The 23,006-nt window shown below is 47.3% G+C and overlaps 1 protein-coding gene across 2 annotated transcripts in view; it reads left to right on the forward strand.

Moving 5' to 3' along the window:
- The window catches only part of DHX35 (DEAH-box helicase 35), a 179,578-nt gene extending 157,094 nt beyond the window's left edge, over positions 1-22,484 (forward strand). The window contains exons 18-22 of one of the 2 annotated variants that reach the window (XM_029612952.1): positions 10-139; positions 8,780-8,861; positions 17,692-17,763; positions 20,583-20,694; positions 21,698-21,742. In XM_029612952.1, the coding sequence (XP_029468812.1) occupies positions 10-139; positions 8,780-8,861; positions 17,692-17,763; positions 20,583-20,694; positions 21,698-21,742 (441 nt within the window). Of the gene's footprint in view, positions 1-9; positions 140-8,779; positions 8,862-17,691; positions 17,764-20,582; positions 20,695-21,697 lie in introns of both variants that reach the window. The other variant, XM_029612951.1, reaches the window with a different exon arrangement.
- The last annotated feature ends 522 nt before the right edge of the window (positions 22,485-23,006 follow it).

The following is a 23,006-nucleotide window of genomic DNA, read 5'->3' on the forward strand; positions in this document are numbered from 1 at the left end:
CATCTGCAGCATAGTAAGAGTTCTCAGTGGTGCCAGGAGCACTTTCTGAACTATAAGGGCCTTGTGAGAGCCACAACGATAAGAGAACAGCTGAAAAAACTTATCAGCAAATTTAAAGTCTCCAAGAATTCAAGTGAAGGTACTGTAAAAGAAACAAAAGCGAGAAGCCTGCTGAGAAATCTTATGTTTATGAAAAATACTCCTCTCGTTACAGAGAAATGATTTCTTTTGTTAAATTACTACTGCATATCCTATCCAAGTTCATCTAAATCTAAATTGTATAAAATAATAATGTATGTTTATATTCTCTCTTCCCTTTGGAAACCATTATATAGGTCAGGCGTCAAAAACTGTCAGCAAGACTTTCCTGCTTAGAGAGGACGGTGCGATTCTTTCAGAAATATTATAATATATATCACAAAATAGTAATCTCCCAGATATTCACAGCCAGAACTGTAGCATGGCCATGGCCACAGGCGCCACTACTGAAAAGCATCATAGAGCTGCCATATGAGGCCCCAGTAAGAAAAGTAGTGCGGCCCCACTGAAATCTAGTTTTGTTAGCGGGCCTTAATAACTGGAAAAGCAGTGTGGCCATGCTGCCGATTCTGGCGGGGATGCACTGCTTTTCCATTGCTAACCATGATGTCTATTTCAGCGGGGCTGCGCTGCTTCGAAGGAGGAGTGCTCTCTGCCCTGCTGGAAGGAGTCCAAGACCAGAGCTGGGTTGGCCCCCATGGTCAGAAGTCGTTCCCTTGGCCATAGGGGCTGAAGAAGGAGACTGCTGCTGCTTCAAAGGGGGGACGATGACCAAGAACATGTGTGCATGTGTGTGGGGGAGCGAGAGCATGTGTGTGTGTATAGGGGAGCAAGAGAGAGAGCATGTGTTTTTGGAAGCAAGAGAGCGAGCATGTGTGTATGTGTGGGAGAGAGAGTGCATGTGGGTATGTGAAAGAGAGAGGGCATGTGTGTGCACAACAATCTCCATTTCTCTGCCTGCTAATCCATGATAATTTCAGAGCATCTGAAAATCAAAACTTCCCTGTACGTACCCGGATCAGTCCAGACCGTGGGTTGAGCCTCCTGTCCAGCAGATGGAGACAGACCAAAACTGAAAGGGTATCCTATATCAGGACAGAGCCTACTCTGCAGCCCTTCAGTATTTGTCTGTCTCCAGCAGATGCAGGCAGCTCACCCTGCGGTTCCCTGGTTTTTCTTCCTTAGCCCTTGCTCTGTAAGGCTTTTCTTACTCTAATTCTGTCAACATCAAGCAAGTATTATTGTTTCTTTAAATTAAGTTTATTAAAAAAAAAAAAAGCTTGACTCTGTTTTTTCTTCAGGAGACAGTACTGTCTCCTCGCTCTTGGGGAGTCTAGGGTGGCTTTGCCCCTTGTTTGATACAGCCTAGGCTCCTTATTCCCGGTGTACCTTTTCTGTGGGGTGATACTGGTGGTCCAGTCATTCCCCCTAGACAGCTGTCTCTTTCCCAGGACGCTTTATTCCCTGGTGCTGCCAGCAGGGACGATTCATTCCCCTGCACTACTCAGTTGAAAAAAAAAAAAAAAGGAGTTAAAGTCAATCGGGTGCCCGTTTTTACCTCGGCAGCTGTTATTTAGAGACAAGAGCGAGCAGGGTTTATTCTCCTGCTCATCCTCCTTTCGGCACTGCAGCTCAGCTGATTGTGATTTTTTTTTTCCTCTGCCTCACGGTCCTCTACATGCCGCATTCGAACCTGTGTCTTGCCTGCCTTCGATTCGGCTCTCCCATGAAGGGCTGTGTTCGGGGTGTCTGCCAGGTGGAGAGGGCCCCTCCTCGGCAGCGACTAAATCAGTACCCCCGGGGAAGGTCCTCTAAATGCATGGCCAGGCCATTCCCGGGTCGGCAAACCGCGGGAACGGCGGACATCTTGGGAATATCAGCAGCTCCTGTTACAGGGCTGCAGGACACAGAGGAGCCTGATTTTGCTGTCTCACCCCCCCAATTTGAGTCCCGTGCAGTCTCCTGATGAGGGTACTGAACCCCCTCCCCAATCCCTCCCCCACCCCCGGGAAATCCAGACCTCATTTCTCTTCTGAATTTGTGTTTCTCATGCACAAATCTTACTTAGCTAGCTTGCAAGAGGAGGTGGACCCCCCCCCCCCCCTAAAATCCCTCGGATGCTCCCCCGCCTGCTCCTGCGGCACCGGATGCACAGGGGTCTATCAGAGTGCAGGTGGTCCCTGCGGTTCCCCCCCCCCCCCCCCCTGAATCCTCCTGCTCCTTTGGCAGTTCCGGACCCGGATCCGGATGTGGATTTGTCAGAGACACCACCCTTTCTGGAGGGGGATGACTCACGAGTTCTTCGCTTATTTCAGAGGGAGGAACTGGATCTGCTCATTCCTTTCATCATTCAGGAGCTGGGAATTGAGAGTCCTTCAGTGGATGTGCTCATGGCCGCGATGTTGGCTTGCGTGGACCCAGTCCTGGCGGGACTCAGGGCTCTTCCGCGCACTTTCCCCTTCCATCCCATGCACAAGCTGATGCTCCTCCGGGAATGGGAAGCTCCCGATTCGGGGCTTTGAGTGGGGAGGGCTATGGACAAGCTCTATCCTCTTCCCGAGGAGTGCCTGGACATGCTGAAAATTCCTAAGGTGGATTCTTCTGTGTCTGCAGTCACCAAGCACACCACCATCCCGGTGGTGGGTGTTATGGCCCTGAAAGATGTTCAAGACCGCAAGCTAGAATTCTATCTCAAGCGCATCTTCGAAGTCTTGGCCTTGGAAGTTTGGGTGAAAATCTGCAGCAGTCTCATGCAGCGGGCAAGCCTTAGGTGGGTTCAACAATTGCTCAGCACCCCAGACCTCCCGTCTGCAGAGGCAGAGCAGGCTGAAAGGTTGGAAGGCGCTATAGCGTATGGGGCGGATGCCCTTTACGACTTGTTCCGTGTCCAAGCAAAAACGATGGCTTCAGTGGTCTCGGCCAGACGGCTTCTCTGGCTTCGTAATTGGTCGACTGACTCATCTTCCAAGACGCAATTGGGCACGCTTCCTTTTAAGGGTAAGTTGCTCTTTGATGAGGACCTGGAGCAGCTTATTAAATCCTTGGGTGAGAACAAGGTTCATAAATTACCTGAGGACCGCCCAAAACAGTCGAGAGCCTTCTTCCCTACACATACCCGCTTCCGGAGTCAGCGAAGATATAATCCTCGGGCGAGAGAGGCCTTCTCTAGGGGAAACGCCTCCGGATCTCAGTCCTGGTCTTAGTCCTTTTCAAGGCCGCCGCGCTTTCCGAGATGGCGTGCCACCGCCAAGCCCACCTCCCAATGAGATTCGGCCGGCCCATTCCTCCGTTCCAAACTTAGGTGGTCGTCTATCTCTTTTCCTCGAGGAATGGGCCAAAATCACGTCGGATCAGTGGGTCCTCGAGATAATTGAGAAAGGTCACGCTTTAGAATTTGCTCAAGACCTACCGGATCTGCACATAGTCTCCCCGTGCGGATATCAGAAGCGGGCTGCCTTATGCCAGTCTCTCGCCAGACTGCAAGGGCTGGGGGCCATAGTCCCGGTGGAGGACCAAGGCGCCGGCCAGTATTCCATCAACTTCGTGGTACCGAAAAGCAATGATTCTTTCCGCCCCATTTTGGATCTCAAGAGAGTCAACCGGGCCCTCAAGGTGCCTCGTTTTCAGATGGAGACCCTGAGGGCGGTAATAGCGGCTGTTCACCCCGGAGAATATCTAGCCTCTCTAGACTTGATGGAGGCCTGCTTACACATCCCGATCCAGTCCAAGCATCAGAGGTATCTCCGTTTCGACATCTTGGGCCAGAACTTTCAGTTCCGGGCTCTGCCCTTCGGTCTCGCCACAGCACCATGCACATTTACCAAGGTCATGGTGGTGGTGGCGGCCGCTCTCCGGGAAGGAGTCTTGGTCCATCCTTATCTGGACGATTGGCTAGTGCGGGCCAAGTCTGAGACTCTATGCAAGCTGGCAGTCGACCGCGTCCTAGCTCTCCTCACTTCACTGGGTTGGATAGTCAACTTTCCCAAGAGCAATCTGCAGCTCTCCCAGATCTTGGAATTCCTGGGTCTCGCTTCGATACCCGAGTTGGCAAGGTATTCCTTACGGACATTCGAGCATTCAAGCTGATGGACCAAGTCTGAAATCTCCTTTTCATGCCTCTTCCTACAGCGTGAGACTACCTCCAAGTTCTGGGGACCATGGCTTCCACTGTCGACCTGGTCCCCTGGGCTTTTGCGCATATGCGTCCATTACAAAAAACTTTGCTATCCCGCTGGAAACCGGTGTCAGAACAGTTTTGGACGACTCTCCCGCTCTCCTACTCTACCAGCAGCGACATACAGTGGTGGCTATCACTCACGCACCTCCTGAAAGGCATTTCCTTACAGACTCCACAGTGGATTGTAGCAACGACAGCTGCCAGCCTCTCCGGGTGGGGAGCAGTCTGCCAGTCTCAAACTCATCAGGGAAAGTGGTCCCCGGTCCAATCCCACTGGCACATCAATCGCCTGGAGGCCTGGGCAGTTCGACTGGGTCTCAAAGCCTTCCTCCCGCTGCTTTGCCGCAGGGCGGTGCACGTGCTCTCGGATAATTTTACCACGGTGGCCTATATCAATAGACAGGGGGGCACCAAGAGTCGCCTGGTGGCCCTAGAAGCCAGCAAGCTCTTTGCCTGGGCGGAGCGCCACCTGGAGTGCCTAGCAGCTTCTCACATAGTGGGCAAGGAGAATGTGCAAGCGATTTCTTGAGTCAACAGTGTCTCAATCCGGGCGAGTGGGAGTTGTCTGGAGCAACAGAGCTGATTGTCAGCAGGTGGGGCCCTCCTCACCTGGACCTGATGGCAACCTTGGGCAATGCCAAAGCTCCCAGGTTCTTCAGCCGCTGGAGGGAGCACTGCTCGGAAGGAGTAGATGTTCTAGTCCTTCCTTGGCCCCGCTACGTCCTTCTTTACGTGTTCCCTCCTTGGCCCCTAGTGGGGAAAGTTCCTCCGAAGAGTAGAGCTTCACAGGGGGCCGGTCATCCTTGTAGCTCCCGAATGGCCCCTCAGACCAAATCTGGCGACGGACAGCCCTCTCCATCTCTGTCATCTTCTGCGTCTGCTTCGGCAGGGTCCCGTATTTTTCGACCAGGCGGATCACTTCTGTCTAGCGGCCTGGCTTTTGAACGGCGGAGACTAAGAAAGAAAGGATACAAAGAAGAAGTTATATCCACTCTACTGCGCACCCACAAGACTTCTACCTCACTCGCCTATGTCAGTGTTTGGAAGGTTTTCGAAAATGTCTGTGCAGAATCGTGTGTCTCTACTCGTTCCGCTCTGGTTTCGGTGATTCTTTCCTTCCTCCAGAAGGGCCTCTCCAAGGGTCTCTCACTCCGTTCGTTGCGCGTCCAAGTGTCCGCTCTCAGCTGTCTCCTAGGTAATGTTGATGGTCACGCAGTAGCATCGCACCCGGATGTTGTCCGCTTTCTTAAGGGCGCCAAGCATTTGAAGCCACCCGTCCGGGCCACTTGTCCTTCGTGGAGTCTTAATTTAGTTCTTTGGGCTCTCTGTGAGGCTCCTTTCGAACCTCTCCATTGAGCTACCCTTAAGGACCTGACGCTCAAGACAATTTTTCTGGTTTCTGACTGCTTCACCAGACAAGTTGTCTGAGATTCAAGCGTTGTCCTGTCGGGAGCCCTTTCTGCGGTTTTCGGATTCTGGAGTTTCTCTCAAGGCTGTACTCTCCTTCTTGCCGAAGGTTGTTTCTTCCTTTCATGTCAATCAGTCGGTGGAGCTCCCTGCGTTCTCTCCTGAGGATGTAGCGGGCCCGGTTGGGGGTGATCTTCGCCGCCTTGATGTAAAACGCATCCTCCTGTGTTACCTCCAGGTCACCAATGAGTTTTGGGTCTCCGATCACCTCTTTGTCCTGTGGAGTGGTCCAAATAGGGGCAACCAGGCTTCTAAGACTACAATCACCCAGTGGTTGAAGAAGGCGATCTCATCGGCCTATATCTGCCAAGGCAGGGCGGTTCTGGAGGGCTTAAAGGCCCATTCCTTACGTTCTCAGGCTACTTCTTGGACAGAGAGTCAATCCGTCTCTCCGCAGGAAATATGCAGGGCTGCTACATGGAAATCCCTGCATACCTTTGCTCGACATTACTGCCTTGACGTACAGGCGCCAGTATTTGGTTCTTTCGGTCGGCAGGTGCTTCGAGCGGGACTGTCTCGGTCCCACCCTGTTTAGGGAAGCTTTGGTACATCTCACGGTCTGGACTGATCCAGGTACGTACAGGGAAAGGAAAATTAGTTCTTACCTGTTAATTTTCATTCCTGTAGTACCACGGATCAATCCAGACGCCCTTCCCTATATTTCCTGCCCGCCGCTCGAAGCTTCCTGCCTCTTGTTGCAGGATACGGAACGTTTTTCATCTGTTATTCTAATTAGAGGCACCGGAAGCATCTCTTTGATGACATTGGACATTCAGACAAGAGCGTTCCTCTACAGAGTTCATTCAATGTTTGCAATTGTTAACGTTTTCTGAGTTCTCTTGTTACTTGCTCGAGTTCTCTTGTTACTTGCTTGATCCATTACTGTTTATCTTTATACTTTTCTGCTTTGACAATGGTTATACTGAAGGGCTGCAGGGTAGGCTCTCTCCTGATATAGGATAACCTTTCAGTTTTGGTCTGTCTCCATCTGCTGGACAGGAGGCTCAACCCACGGTCTGGACTGATCCGTGGTACTACAGGAACGAAAACTAACAGGTAAGAACTAACTTTCCTTTCCCAGGTATGGATAACAAGGGATTTTTAAAAATCCTTATTAGTTTCAATTGTTGGGTGTTATTTGATGTCTGTTTTGAAATATTTTATTGGTGTTTGGGAAATTTTAATGTGAGTTTTTAATTATTGAATGTTATTTTCATTACTTTTGAATTATTTATAATGTAAAAATGAAAAAAGAAAGAGAAAAGAAAAGGAAAGAAAAACCAAAAAACATAAGAAGGGGAAAAAAGGCAAAAAACAAAAAAAGGGGAAGAGGAGAAAAATTGAAAAAGATATATGGATGTTTTTCAGGACATTAGTGCGTTTAGATGTATAAAAAGTAAATAAACTCAAAATACCTTACGAGCCACTTAAATTGGCACAAAAAAGCATGAGTATCTTGTCTGCCTCAGTTGCATATTAAAAAATATTCATCAGCAGAAACAAACTTAAAAAGGAGAAAACACAAAACTAAAAATTATAATCTGTAATGTACACAAATTTAAAGTTATAAAATAGTTAAGCTATCAATAAATTCGTTTTAAAAAAAATTGTATTAAAAACCATATTAAACTGCTATAAATGTATTTAAAAAATTTTTTTTACCTATTAAAGTGGTTATAAAATTGCCACTTTTTTCCGCACTTTATTGACAGTGGCAGGCTGGAGAAACTATGATGCAGAATTCTTATAAAAACAAAATACAAGGAGGATAAGTAGCAGTTTTTCAAACTTATCTGATTAAGTGGCAGCAAGACCACCAGTTACCAGGAGAAGTCAAAATGTATCCACACAAGTGGCACAATTCAGCTTTATGTGCATGCTCCTAATTTTAATCATTTACACAAGAAGATTTAACTCGCGAAGTGTTTAGCAAATGTTGGCTTTTATGCATGTACTTCCTCCAATTTTGTAATATACATGCAAGAAGGTAAATTAGCAGGTTTACCTAGTAATTCACCCATTTGCCCTATTTTTACCTTGTGCAAGTCCTCCTTGGCTGTTCAGCCTGAAGTCCCCCATGTCATCCAGACCCCTCACCCAGTCATTTTTTTCACTTTCAAGATTTTTACCATCACTTACACCCGATATTGAGCAGAAGTAAATATACACAAGTAAAAAACTAACGCTTGTCACGTTGCCAGGTTTTAAAATAGCAACTTATGCGCGTACATGTTGTCCCTCACCTGAATGCCCTTGGTGTCCACCCTTTTTTCTACGTGCAAATTTACTCATGGCCCCTATGTTACAAGTGTATGTTGCGGTTTTTAAAATACCATTTACTTTACATGCACACAGTTTTTTAAAATCTACCTGTAAGTGGTTTTCTCTGTTTATCCTCCCTGTATACATCTAGACGTTTGAGGAGGGGATGCAGAGTCTGTGAGAGGCACTTGTCTCCAGGACTTACCAGGAATGAAATGCATACCAGGTACTTCTACCACCACCCCTGTTTCCAATCCCCATCTACCCCCAAATAATTTGTTTTGGGTGGTCAGGTAGCAGGAATTTATGGGTGAGTACATTGCTTCTCTGGTGAATGCATACTCCACCCACCACACCTATCACACCCCTATCCCCTCTCCCCCAACCCCTCCACTCCCCAGCTGTGTTCTTCTCTCTCTTCCCTCCAGCCCCTCACTCTCTCCTCTTCTCCGCTGTTTTCTTCTGTGGTCCCCCTTCCTGGGTCCTGCTCAGGGCTGAAGACATGCCCTTGCCTCTGTGGTATCAGTTGGGGTTGAAAATGGTCTTTTTCTGCCAGTGCCCTGATTGGAACTGAAAATGCCATTCTCTTTTTTTTGCGGAAAGATTCCACTCATCTCAGGCAAAAGGGCATGTTATTTTCCAGACCTTGATGACGGATGTCATGGAACAGAATCTGTGGAACTGGAAGATAGTGTTATATGTAGTGGGTTAGTTGATCATCTGAATATTTGGTGAAAGTATAAAGCTTGTAAGAGATCATTTTTTCTTCTTCTAGTGGTATTTTTAGCTGGGGTTAAGTGTTATGCTTACCTTGTTTGCTCCCTCATCTTGTAGGTGACCCGGATCCTATTCTGAGGTGTATAGTTTCAGGATTCTTTGCTAATGCTGCAAAACTTCACTCCACAGGCGTTTACAGGTAACTTAAAGTTCTAAGTAGCCACTTTACTAAAGAAAATGAAGGCAGCAGAGAGATAATTAAAGGTGTCTTGTATAGGAATAATCAATAGTGAACTGACAGCAAAGAATGCAGAATCAACAAAGGAAATGATTGTCCTTTGTTAGAAATACTGTTGAATCTGCTTGAAGGTTTCAGACAGTTACTTAAGTTATCTGTTTTGCTTTTGTCACTCAGTGCTTTGGTTTTTGATTGGCAAGTTGTGTTTAAAGAAAATGCTTTGGTGCCGAGTTATAAGAGTGTTGCTGTGTTTACAGAAAACTGGATTCTTTTAAGGTTGTGATCCCCTTGTATTGGAGTAATGTAAGAATTATCCAGAGATGCTGCTGTTCTGCATGAGCTTTTGAGCCTGTTATTTGCACATCTTCGGATGAAGTTTAGGTTTTTTCAGTATAAAGCATCTGATTAGCCAAGAATTCAGTTAAAGAAAATGCAAAACTCATAACATAGTTGAAAGCTAGGCACAGTGTAGGCAGGCAGCTTGCAAGCTAACTGTTCACACTTGCAAACATTTACCTCAGTTCTGACTGTAGAACCCCTGCTTTTCAAACACTGTGTCTCCTAAGGTGAGACCACCAACTGTGTCACACTGGTGGATGTAGTGTACACAGACAACTAATCAGTAAGAGTCTGATGTTAAAAAAAAGAAAAAAAATAGCTGAGCTCCTAAATTTTAGGCACCTAACTTAGCAACCTAAATGTAGACTTGCTATTCATTTTCCTAGATTTAGAATCCTAAGTTATTTTGCTTAATACTGAAAAATCAGTATTAAACACCTAACTTTTTCCTGCCCTGAATCTGTCCCCTTAGCTACCTATTTTCTAGGCCCCTAAATCTAGGTGCCCAGTGAAACTAAGGGCTTAAATGTAGGCACTCAGTCCTAGTAAATTTTGAACCCTGACTCCCAAAGCTAAGCACCTACAGTAAGCCCTTTGAAAACTGGCCTCCAATAGTCTGAGAAACCACAAAACTCATTGGCCATGTGACATTAATTGGATCATAAATAAATTAATGGTTCCCTGTACGTACCAGGATCAGTCCAGACCGCTGAGATTATGCCTCCCTTCCAGCAGATGGAGTCAGAGAAACAAACTGAAAAGCACCCCTCTTAATCCGGTGTGCCACCTGTGATCCTTCAGTATTTCTCTGACTCCAGCAGATGAGGGTGGCAGAACCTGCGGTCCTGATCCTGTAAAAGAATTAATTATACTACTGTTTACAAATTGGAAAGTGAGGGGTTCTCGGGCCCCTAGTTGCCTCTTAACTAGTTCAACTGGTTTATTTCTAAAAAATAAATAAATAAAATAAAACAGGAGTGCAAGGCCTCCCAAGGGTTTACAGCCAGTTGCCCTTGGTGGTAGGCAAAGCAGGGATTTTCCCGAGAGCCAAATTGCCTGGAGTTCCTTCTTTCACCCGGTCAATTGGGGGGATTTACCGGTGGGCTGGTCCCTCCCCCCTAGATATCCAGAGGCGCGACATTCCTCTGGCAGGAGCAGTTTCTGTTTAAAAAAAAACAGCTTTAATTCTAATACTGCTCTCCCGGGTCTCTGGAGGGGTTATCTTTTATAACCAGATACTGACTGTGCCGCGGCTCCTTTGTCATGCCGCATGGATCGCGGTGTTCAGCCCATGGGGAGCCGGCAGCACGGCTCTCCCACAACTGCCTCTGCTCCCGATGACTTCCCGGGGGAGAGGGGCCGTCAAAGCAGCCTGGTGTAGGCAGGGGAGCAGTTACCACACGGTCGCGTGCAGCAGAGAGGCCTCTGCAAGCTTTCAGGCTTTGGCCCGCTCCGTTCCCGAGCAGCGCGGGAACGGTGGCCATTTTAGCTCCCTTGGGCTCGGAGGCTGTGCAGAACTCAGAGGGAGGAGATTTTCCTCCTCAGCTGTCGCCGCCCAGTTTGAGCCCTGTAAGGCCTCAGGAGTCGGGTCATGATTCTCCTTCTCCGGGGGGGGGGCCCTTAAAGAGGCAGCATCCGTTTTCATCCCAGTTTCTGCTTCTTTTGCACAAAGCCTATATGGAGGCAGAAGCTGCTTGGGATGCGCAAGATCCTCCGTCAGCGAAGGTTCCGAGGCCTGCTGAGGACCCAGAGGGCCCCAGGGTCCAGGTGGGGGGGGGGGTACCATCTGGATGTGGCGGCAGCTCCGTGCCCTGACTCGATAGGTCTCGTGTCCCAGGACCCGGATTCGTCTGACGATGTGGATACATCTGCTCCAGTGGAAGGAGATGATCCGCGAATCCTCCATTTGTTCCGCAGGGAGGAGCTGGACCCCTTGATACCTCATGTGCTAGAGGAGCTGGATATTCAGGCGCCACAGGCCGTGGCTGAGCCTGCTTCGGGGGATCCGGTTTTGTCGGGTCTTCGACCTCCTTCCAGGACTTTTCCTTTTCACCCGATGCTCTTACAGCTTATGACCTGGGAGTGGGACGTGCCGGAAGCTAGTCTGTGGGTCACCAGGGCTGTGGAGAAGCTTTACCTGTTACCGGAGGAGTCGTTAGAGCTTCTAAGGATTCCTAAGGTGGATACAGCTGTCTCGGCTATTGCCAAGCGCACCACGATCCCGGTGACAGGAGGGGCTGCACTTAAAGATCTCCAGGATAGGAAGCTGGAGGTTAAGAACATAAGAACATGACATACTGGGTCAGACCAAGGGTCCATCAAGCCCAGCATCCTGTTTCCAACAGTGGCCAATCCAGGCCATAAGAACCTGGCAAGTACCCAAAAACTAAGTATGCCATATTACCGTTGCTAGTAATAGCAGTGGCTATTTTCTAAGTCAACTTAATTAATAGCAGGTAATGGACTTCTCCTCCAAGAACTTATCCAATCCTTTTTTAAACACAGCTATATTAACTGCACTAACCACATCCTCTGGCAACAAATTCCAGAGTTTAATTGTGCGTTGAGTAAAAAAGAACTTTCTCCAATGAGTTTTAAATGTACCACATGCTAACTTCCTGGAGTGCCCCCTAGTCTTTCTATTATCCGAAAGAGTAAATAACCAATTCACATCCACCCGTTCTAGACCTCTCATGATTTTAAACACCTCTATCATATCCCCCCTCAGCCATCTCTTCTCCAAGCTGAAAAGTCCTAACCTCTTTAGTCTTTCCTCATAGGGGAGCTGTTTCATTTCCCTTATCAGTTTGGTAGCCCTTCTCTGTACCTTCTCCGTCGCAATTATATCTTTTTTGAGATGTGGCGACCAGAATTGTACACAATATTCAAGGTGCGGTCTCACCATGGAGCGATACGGAGGCATTATGCCATTTTCCGTTTTATTCACCATTCCCTTTCTAATAATTCCCAACATTCTGCTTGCTTTTTTGACTGCCGCAGCACACTGAACCGACGATTTCAATGTGTTTTCCACTATGACGCCTAGATCTCTTTCTTGGGTTGTAGCACCTAATATGGAACCTAACATTGTGTAACTATAGCAAGGGTTATTTTCGCCTTCATGCATCACCTTGCACTTATCCACATTAAATTTCATCTGCCATTTTGATGCCCAATTTTCCAGTCTCACAAGGTCTTCCTGCAATTTATCACAATCTGCTTGTGATTTAACTACTCTGAACAATTTTGTATTATCTGCAAATTTGATTATGTCACTCATCATATTTCTTTCCAGATCATTTATAAATATATTGAAAAGTAAGGGTCCCAATACAGATCCCTGAGGCACTCCACAGCCCACTCCCTTCCATATGAGAAAATTGTCCATTTAATCCTACTCTCTGTTTCTTGTCTTTTAGCCAGTTTGCAATCCACGAAAGGACATCGCCACCTATCCCATGACTTTTTACGTTTCCTAGAAGCCTCTCATGAGGAACTTTGTCAAATGCCTTCTGAAAATCCAAGTATACCACATCTACCGGTTCACCTTTATCCACATGTTTATTAACTCCTTCAAAAAAGTGAAGCAGATTTGTGAGGCAAGACTTGCCTTGGGTAAAGCCATGCTGACTTTGTTGCATTAAACCATGTCTTTCTATATGTTCTGTGATTTTGATGTTTAGACACTTTTCACTATTTTTCCTGGCACTGAAGTCAGGCTAACTGGTCTGTAGTTTCCCGGATCACCCCTGGAGCCCTTTTTAAATATTGGGGTAACATTAGCTATCCTCCAGTCTTCAGATACAATGGATGATTTTAATGATAGGTTACAAATTTTTACTATAGGTCTGAAATTTCATGTTTTATTTCCTTCAGAACTCTGGGGTGCATACCATCCGGTCCAGGTGATTTACTACTCTTCAGTTTGTCTATCAGGTCTACCACATCTTCTAGGTTCACCGTGATTTGATTCAGCCCATCTGAATCATTACCCATGAAAACCTTCTCCACTACGGGTACCTCCCCATCATCATCTTCAGTAAACACCGAAGCAAAGAAATCATTTAATCTTTCCGCGATGGCCTTATCTTCTCTAAGTGCCCCTTTAACCCCTCGATCATCTAACAGTCCAACTGACTCCCTCACAGGCTTTCTGCTTCGGATATATTTTTAAAAGTTTTTACTGTGAGTTTTTGCCTCTACAGCCAACTTCTTTTCAAATTCTTTCTTAGCCTGTCTTATCAATGTTTAAATTTAACTTGCCAACGTTTATGCATTATCCCATTTTCTTCTGTTGGATCCTTTTTCCAATTTTTGAATGAAGATCTTTTGGTTAAAATAGCTTCTTTCACCTCCCCTTTTAACCATGCCGGTAATCGTTTTCGAGGTTTCAGCGCTCGGTGTCAGAGCGGCAGTCTGCAGTATTCTCATGCAGCGGGTAACTCTCTCAGATGGATGCAGCAGCTTTTCATGGCTCAGGCACTGCCCCCGGGGTAAGCAGAGCAGGCGAACTGGATGGAGGCGGCCATGGCTTATACCGCTGACGCTTTGTATGATCTCCTCCGCACTTCATCACGCACGATGTCCTCTGCAGTGTCGGCCAGGAGGTTCCTTTGGCTCTGTAATTGGTCCACTGATGTCTCCTCCAAGTCACAGTTGGGGTCTTTTCCATTTAAAGGCAAGCTGTTATTTGGCGAGGATGTCGAGCAGCTTGTTAAGTCCTTGGGTGACAGTAAAGTGTATAAGCTTCCGGAGAACAAGCCTCGGCCCTCTAGGTCTTTCGGTTCCTCTCGGGGTCGTTTTTGGGGCAGCGCCATTACCATGGGGGCAGGACTCAGTCCTTTGCCCCCTGGCAGCAGTCGACAAGGTCCCAGACTTGGGCTCATTCCTTTCGCGGTCGACGGCTGGCTCGAGACGGAGTCTTCCAGGGATCCTCCAGCAACATATCTTCCCAATGAAGGTGCACTGACCCACTCTTCCGTTCTGGAGATAGGAGGGCGTCTCTCTCTGTTTTTCTAGGAATGGGTCAAGATCACTTCGGATCAGTGGGTCCTAAACATTATAGAATGTGGTTACGCCTTGGATTTTGCTCGACCGTTAAGAGAACTTTTTTTGGTGTCCCCTTGCGGTTTTCACGCAAAGCAGCTGGTGGTGATCCAAACTCTGGGTCACTTGAAGGCCCTAGGGACAATAGTCCTGGTCCTGCCGGCCGAGCACCGGAGAGGCAGATACTCCATATATTTCGTGGTTCCCAAGGAGGAGGGCTCATTCCGCCCAATCTTGGACCTTAAGAAAGTGAACAAAGCATTGCGGATACCTCGTTTTTGGATGGAGACGTTGAGGTTGGTCATTGCGGCCGTCCACAAAGGAACATTTTTGACCTCGCTGGATCTGAAGGAGGCTTACCTTCACATAGGTATCAAGGAAGATCATCAGAGGTTTCTGCGGTTCATGATCATGGGCGAACACTGCCAGTTCTAACTGCTTCCGTTCGGGTTAGCGACAGCTCCCCATGTCTTCACCAAGGTGATGGGTGGTGATGGTGGCGGTTTCAGGAGAGAGGGGATATTAGTTCATCCATACTTGGATGACTGGCTCATTCAAGCGAAGACAGAGGAACTTTGCAAGTTAGCGGTTCATTTGGTCTTGCAGCGTCTTCACTTTCTCGGATGGGTCGTCAACTTCTCCAAGAGCTAGTTGATCCCCTCACAACAGTTGCTCTTCCTGGGGGCCCGGTTCGACACAGCTATTGGCAAAGTTTTTATCCACCAAGAATGGATAGACAAGCTGACAGATCAGATCCTGTGGCTGTTGACCCTGCAGGTACCCGAGGTATGGGATTACTTGCAGGTTCTTGGCTGTATGGCATCTACTTTGGAATTGGTCCTCTGGGCTTTTGCGCATATGAGACCTTTGCAGAGAGCGTTGCTTTCCCACTGGGATCCCAAGTTGGAAGAAGTCCACTTGCCCTTGCCACTTCTGGACCCTGCCAGAGCCAGCTTAGCATGGTGGTTAGTTTCAGAACATTTGCATTGCGGGGTGGACCTGGAGAGAACCCCCAGTGAGTCATCGTGTTGACAGATGCCAGCCTCTCCGGTTGGGGGGCAGTGTGTCAGTCGCGGTCGGCGCAAGGTCAGTGGACATATCAGGAGGCACAGTGGTCTATAAATCGTCTGGAAACATGAGCTGTCCGTCTAGCGTTGCGCACTTTTTTCTCACTCATTCGGCATCAGTCAGTGAGGATCCTGTCTGACAGTGCGACGACTGTGGCATACATCAATCATCAGGGCGGCACGAGAAGTCTGCCGGTCGCCGTGGAAGCGGACGAGCTGATGGTCTGGGCAGAGCGCAACCTGGCTCGCTTGGCGGCGGCGCACATAGCCGGCATGGACAACACGCAGGCGGATTTTCTCAGTCGTCGGCAGTTAGACCCCGGAGAGTGGGAACTGTCAGAGGACTCAATGCGGCTGTTGACTCGTCGGTGGGGAGTTCCCCATCTGCACTTGATGGCGACTCTGCGGAATGCAAAGATGGCTCGCTTCTTCAGTCGCAGGAGGGAGCACGGGGCAGAAGGAGTAGATGCTCTGGTCCTCCCGTGACCCAGCGATGTTCAGCTCTGTGTATTTCCTCCTTGGCCATTAGTAGGCAAGGTCCTGAGAAGAATAGAGAACCATCCGGGGGTCGGTCATTCTTGTGACCCTGGAATGGCCGCAGAGGCTGTGGTTCGCAGATCTGATCAACTTGGCAGTGGACTGTCCCTTGCGTCTCGGTCATCTTCCGAATCTTCTTCGGCAGGGTCCTGTATTTTTCGATCGGGCGGATCGCTTCTGTCTAGAGGCTTGGCTTATGAAAAGAGACAGTTGAGGAAGAAAAGTTACTCGGATTCTGTTATTTCCACTCTCCTCGGGACACGCAAGACTTCTGCTTCGCTCACGTATGTTCGGGTCTGGAAGGTTTTCGATTTATGGTGTAGCGAGTTTTGCCACGGTGGGCCTCTGTTGTGCAAATTCTCGCTTTCTTGCAAGAGGGTTTGCAGAAAGGGTTGGCGTACAACTCCCTTCGGGTGCAAGTAGCAACTCTAGGATCTTTAAGGGGTAAGGTCGACGGCACGTCCCTTGCAACTCATCCGGATGTGGCACGGTTTCTGAAGGGTGCGAAGCATCTCAAGCCTACGGTTCATCCAGTCTGTCCTTTTTGGAGTCTGAATCTGGTGCTCCGGGGATTGTGCAGTCTGCCGTTTGAACCTCTAAAGAGAGCTACATTGAAGGACCTAATGCTCAAGTCTGTTTTCCTCGTGGCGATATGTTAAGCCAGGCTGATATCTGAGATTCAAGCATTGTCATGCAGAGAACTGTTTTTGCGGTTTTCGGAGTCCGGGGTATCATTTCGAATAGTGCCCTCTTTTCTGCCAAAGGACATGTCTGTGTTTCATTTGAATCAGTCACTTGAGTTACTGGCTTTTCCGGATTTAGATTGGGACTCCCCTTAGGCTCGCGATTTGAGGAAGTTGGATGTCCGCCAATTTCTCCTTCAGTATTTGGAGGTGACAAATGAATTTTGATTGTCGGACCATCTTTTTGTCTTATGGAGTGGTCCGAAGAAAGGACTTCCGGCGTCAAAGGCTATCATTGCCTGGTGGTTGAAGGTCACGGTCTGTCTGTTCCGGAGGGTCTCCAGGCTCATTCGATCAGATCTCAAGCGGCATCCTGGGCAGAAAGCCAGTGTGTTTCGCCCCAAGAGATTTGCTGAGCAGTTACTTGGAAATCTTTGCACACGTTTGCTAGGTATTACCGCTTGGACGTCCGAGCTCCGGAGGTCAATTGTTTTGGCAGCAGTGTGCTCCGAGTGGGACTCTCCAGTTTCCACCCCATTTAGGGCAGCTTGGGTACATCCCAGCGGTCTTGACTGATCCTGGTACATACAGGGAAAGGAAAATTGGTTCTTACCTGCTAATTTTTGTTCCTGTAGTACCATGGATCAGTCCAGATGCCCGCCCGGGGTATTATGTTCTGGAGAGTCCTCTCGTTTTTTGCTTATGTTTTTCTGCAGGATGTATCGAAGAATACGAAGATATTGACAAGACTGTTTTCAAGTTGGCACTCTTTTCCATATGCATAATTTTATTGTTCGAATCGGTTGTTGTTCTAGCTATTGGTTTAAAAAAAAATTGCTTCATTCTGCTTTGATATTGATTATACTGAAGGATCACAGGTGGCACACAGGATTAAGAGGGATGCTTTTTAGTTTGTTTCTCTGACTCCATCTGCTGGAGGGGAGGCATAATCTCAGCAGTCTGGACTGATCCATGGTACTACAGGAATGAAAATTAGTAGGTAAGAACCAATTTTCCTTTACTTGCTTTCATATCTCAGTGTTTGTTTTAGTGATATTTGCCATCCAAGGAATCTTTAATTGCTGGTAAGTGATTGAAATCATTTCCTCTATTTTCAAGGACAGTTCGAGATGACCATGAACTGCACATCCATCCTACATCTGTACTGTATGCAGAGAAACCTCCTCAATGGTAAGAACAGCTTTTTAATCCTCCTGTCCTTTCTGGCTTAAGCACTGGGTTGTACCTTCTGACTGCATGGAGTTTTTAGTATCTGGGATGTCCCTTCTGACTACGTGGGGATCTTGGTTTCATCGTTGTCCCTTCTGTCTATGTGGGGATCTTGGTTTCATTGTTGTCCCTTCTGACTATGTGGGGTTCTTGGTTTCTAGGCTCTCCCCTTGGACTGTGTGGGGTTCTTGGTTTCAGCATTGTCTCTCTGACTGTGAGGGGTTCTTTGTTATAGCGTTGTCCCTTCTGACTATATGGAGTTCTTGGTTTCTAGGCTGTCCCTTTGGACTGCATGGGGTTCTTGGTTTCTGGGCTTTCACTTCTGACTGGGGTTCTTTGTTACAGTGTTGTCCCTTCTGACTGTATAGGGTTCTTGGTTTCTGGGCTGTCCCTTCTGACTGCATGGGGTTCTTGGTTTCTGGGCTGTCCTTTCTGACTGCGTGGGGCTCTTTATTTCTGGGCTGTCCCTTCTGACTGAGTGGGGTTCTTGATTTCTGGGCTGTCTCTTCTGACTGAGTGGGGTTCTTGATTTCTGGACTGTCTCTTCTGATTGTGTGGGGTTCTTGGTTTCTGGGCTGTCCCTTCTGATTGAGTGGAGTTCTTGGTTTCTGGGCTGTCCCTTCTGACTGTGTGGGGTTCTTGGTTTCTGGGCTGTCCCTTCTGACTGTGTGGAGTTCTTGATTTCTGGGCTGTCCCTTCTGACTGTGTGGAGTTCTTGATTTCTGGGCTGTCCCTTCTGACTATGTGGGGTTCTTGATTTCTGGGATTTCCTTTCTGACTGCCTGGGGTTCTTGATTTCTGGGCTGTCCCTTCTGATAGTGTGTGGGGTTCTTGATTTCAGCGTTGTGCTTTGACTGTATGGGGTTCTTGCTTTCTGGGCCGTTCCTTCTGACAATGTGGACTTGGTTTCAGCATTGTCCCTTCTGACTGCATGAAGTTTCTGGGCTGTCCCTTCTTACTGCATGGAGTTCTTGTGACCTGGGATGTCCCTTCTCACTGCATGGTGATGTTAGTTTCTGGGATGTCCCTTCTGACTGTGTGACATTCTTGGTTTCAGCATTGTCCCTTCCGACTGTGTGGGGTTCTTGGTTTCTGGGATGTCCCTTCTGAATGTGTGGGGTACTTGGTTTCAGCGTTGTGCCTTCTGACTGTATGGGGTTCTTGGTTTCTGGGCTGTCACTTCTGATTGTGTGGGGTCTTGGTTTCAGCGTTGTCCCTTCTGACTGTATGGGGTTCTTGGTTTCAGCATTGTCTCTTTGACTGTGAGGGGTTCTTTGTTATAGCGTTGTCCCTTCTGACTATATGGAGTTCTTGGTTTCTAGGCTGTCCCTTTGGACTGCATGGGGTTCTTGGTTTCTGGGCTTTCACTTCTGACTGGGGTTCTTTGTTACAGTGTTGTCCCTTCTGACTGTATAGGGTTCTTGGTTTCTGGGCTGTCCCTTCTGACTGCGTGGAGTTCTTGGTTTCTGGGCTGTCCCTTCTGACTGCGTGGGGCTCTTTATTTCTGGGCTGTCCCTTCTGACTGAGTGGGGTTCTTGGTTTCTGGGCTGTCCCTTCTGATTGAGTGGAGTTCTTGGTTTCTGGGCTGTCCCTTCTGACTGTGTGGGGTTCTTGGTTTCTGGGCTGTCCCTTCTGACTGTGTGGAGTTCTTGATTTCTGGGCTGTCCCTTCTGACTGTGTGGAGTTCTTGATTTCTGGGCTGTCCCTTCTGACTATGTGGGGTTCTTGATTTCTGGGATTTCCTTTCTGACTGCCTGGGGTTCTTGATTTCTGGGCTGTCCCTTCTGATAGTGTGTGGGGTTCTTGATTTCAGCGTTGTGCTTTGACTGTATGGGGTTCTTGCTTTCTGGGCCGTTCCTTCTGACAATGTGGACTTGGTTTCAGCATTGTCCCTTCTGACTGCATGAAGTTTCTGGGCTGTCCCTTCTTACTGCATGGAGTTCTTGTGACCTGGGATGTCCCTTCTCACTGCATGGTGATGTTAGTTTCTGGGATGTCCCTTCTGACTGTGTGACATTCTTGGTTTCAGCATTGTCCCTTCTGACTGTGTGGGGTTCTTGGTTTCTGGGATGTCCCTTCTGAATGTGTGGGGTACTTGGTTTCAGCGTTGTGCCTTCTGACTGTATGGGGTTCTTGGTTTCTGGGCTGTCACTTCTGATTGTGTGGGGTCTTGGTTTCAGCGTTGTCCCTTCTGACTGTATGGGGTTCTTGGTTTCAGCATTGTCTCTTTGACTGTGAGGGGTTCTTTGTTATAGCGTTGTCCCTTCTGACTATATGGAGTTCTTGGTTTCTAGGCTGTCCCTTTGGACTGCATGGGGTTCTTGGTTTCTGGGCTTTCACTTCTGACTGGGGTTCTTTGTTACAGTGTTGTCCCTTCTGACTGTATAGGGTTCTTGGTTTCTGGGCTGTCCCTTCTGACTGCGTGGAGTTCTTGGTTTCTGGGCTGTCCCTTCTGACTGCGTGGGGCTCTTTATTTCTGGGCTGTCCCTTCTGACTGAGTGGGGTTCTTGGTTTCTGGGCTGTCACTTCTGATTGTGTGGGGTCTTGGTTTCAGCGTTGTCCCTTCTGACTGTATGGGGTTCTTGGTTTCAGCATTGTCCCTTCTGACTGTGTGGGGTCTTGGTTTCAGCATTGTCCCTTCTGACTGTATGGGGTTCTTGGTTTCAGCGTTGTCCCTTCTGACTGTATGGGTTCTTGGTTTCTGGGATGTCCCTTCTGAATGTGTGGGGTTCTTGGTTTCAGCGTTGTCCCTTCTGACTGTATGGGGTTCTTGGTTTCAGGGTTGTATATAATGAGGTCATACAGACTGCCAAGTTCTACATGAGGGACGTGACTGCGATTGAATCCTCCTGGCTCCTGGAGCTGGCACCACATTTCTATCAACAGGGAACGGTATAAGCTACATTGTGACTATAGGATTGTATGCACCTTAGCCTTTAGGTCTCTCAGTGATATAGCACAAGCCATCTTTCAACCAAGTTCTGCGGTAAAGCAGTTCTCATATGTTTTCAAAACAGAACCCACCTGCACTAGAATACAGAAATCTCACCACAAAAAATCACTTCATAACCCAGATCAAAATGTTTTTCACTGCTGTGCTATTGTAAGCCTAGAGCACAATTTTCCTTCTCGTGTGTAGTGACGTGCATAAATGAGGTGTTGAGACATGCCCTCCTTCAGTGGGCACATTAATCTACAACACATTTGCTTTCACCCGCATTTAGAGGAGGCCTTCCGGGGTATGTGTTTTGGTAGGGGGAGGGCTATAACAAGTGCAGATTGCATTTTCAACTCTACTCATTTCTTCTTCTTTTTTTTTTTTTAAAACGTAAAAATATCCGCAGAAAAAGCAGGTGCAAATGTCCACAGATGCTTTGTACCTGCAGCAAATTCTAGAGCCCATATATACATGAGGAAAAGTCTCTGGGTAGCAAGAACCTGTGTGCTTTGTATCAAAATGCATCGTTTGAGAATTACCTCCTTAATGCTTTGAGTTTGAAAAATTATCTCCAGACTGCAGTCTGACTTCTCTTTTGTTATCCTGATTTGGTGGTTTGAATGTCCCCTAAGCCATTCTTCATCTCTTCACCCATTTAAACAGAAACCACTGTTGGCTCCACCTCTACTTCAACCTGGTGGGGCCTAGTGACTCTTGCTAGCCCCACTGCTCTTGCCATTGACAGTTCCTCTACCAGTGCTTACATTTTCTTTTTGGTTTGGTACAAACAGATGGGCAAAGTGAAAGTATAACCACTTTTTTCATAAAATGCCCTAAAAAAATACTTTTGCATATAATATTTAGAAGTGCCTTTTTAAAATTCTGTGTTTTCCCCATTGAGATTAAGTATTCATTGATTACACTCTATACCCATAAAATATTTTTGTCTTTTTCTAGCATCTTTCACGGAGTTTAAAAAAGGCTAAAGTGGATGAGCTGTGAACAGTTAACCTCTTCTGAGGACATACCTGCAGTTCTCTACAGTTTTCTCCTGTCTATCAAAGACTGAGGCCCACTGAAGCATCAAGGATGACCCTCACGATCCATCGCTCTCTCGGTTAACCAGCGCCCTGCCATGCTGACTGCTTAAGTGACTGCCTGACTTATGTTAGGGCTATATGCATGAGCATTGTACTGCCTTGTAGAATGGTAATTAGTGGACCTTACTATAGTCTCTTCTATAGCTCATAGTCCTCCGACTTTGATGCTGAGAGATGGGATTCCCCAGTGCTAATTCCATTGCTGGCAATAGGACATGATGCAGCTGCACCACTAATGCATTTGGAGGTACATTTTCTTGAGCAGTGTCCAGAGCTGCTCTTGCCAGTTACCTTGGTTCTTGCTCCTACTTTAGGGGTTGCCAATTGTGTGAAAAGGCATTTTGCTTTCCAGCAGTGCTTCACAGGCCTTATTGTGTGCGTTTCTAGTTTCTGCTGTTTTACTTTTTAGGTTTCTTTAATCAGTTTGTGTCTGTCTTACACAGCTCTGTAAAGTATAAACCAATTGAAAAAGTGGTATGAAAGAAATGAATTTGGTGCTCTGTAATTCTGGTTGTATACAGGCACACCCAATAGGGAGCAGGATACTGCACTTCAAGCATACACTAGCATAAGTCAGGAAATGCAGTAAGTTTTCAATGAGTCCCAACGACAACTTCAAAGTTGAGGCAATTTTAATTTTTTATTGGCGGCAACTCCATTGCTTCAAGAAGACACTTAAACAAGATCCCCCGACACGGACCCGTGTTTCGCCAAACGCGGCTGCATCAGGAGGGACATAATTTACAGTGGAATTCATCAACTGTAACAAAAGGAAAACATTTCAGATAGGGGGGACTCATTACAAAGGACCCAAAAAGTATTAGAAAATCACGCACTCAGAATGATAATGCACAGTAAGAATTAGAATAATACTTTACTTTTTAACAATTAAATGCTAGCACCTAAAAATGCCAATTTATTCCTAAATGCATTTAAAATAATATATATAAAGTGCAACATCCGTGTGCCATACCTAGCTACACTGTACAAGAAAAATTATTATGGGTGATTACCACCTTCGCGAAAAACATCCAAACAATGTGAATTAACTTGTAGCTCAGCAGACGCCCTCTTACATTAGACATCAACAGCCTTCACATCAACAGCCTCCACCCAGGGTGACCCGCAATACCCGGCAACAGCAAGGATACAATCCTTGGCAATGA

This window comes from Rhinatrema bivittatum, chromosome 8, assembly GCF_901001135.1.
Source record: "Rhinatrema bivittatum chromosome 8, aRhiBiv1.1, whole genome shotgun sequence".
NCBI classification, from domain to species: domain Eukaryota; kingdom Metazoa; phylum Chordata; class Amphibia; order Gymnophiona; family Rhinatrematidae; genus Rhinatrema; species Rhinatrema bivittatum.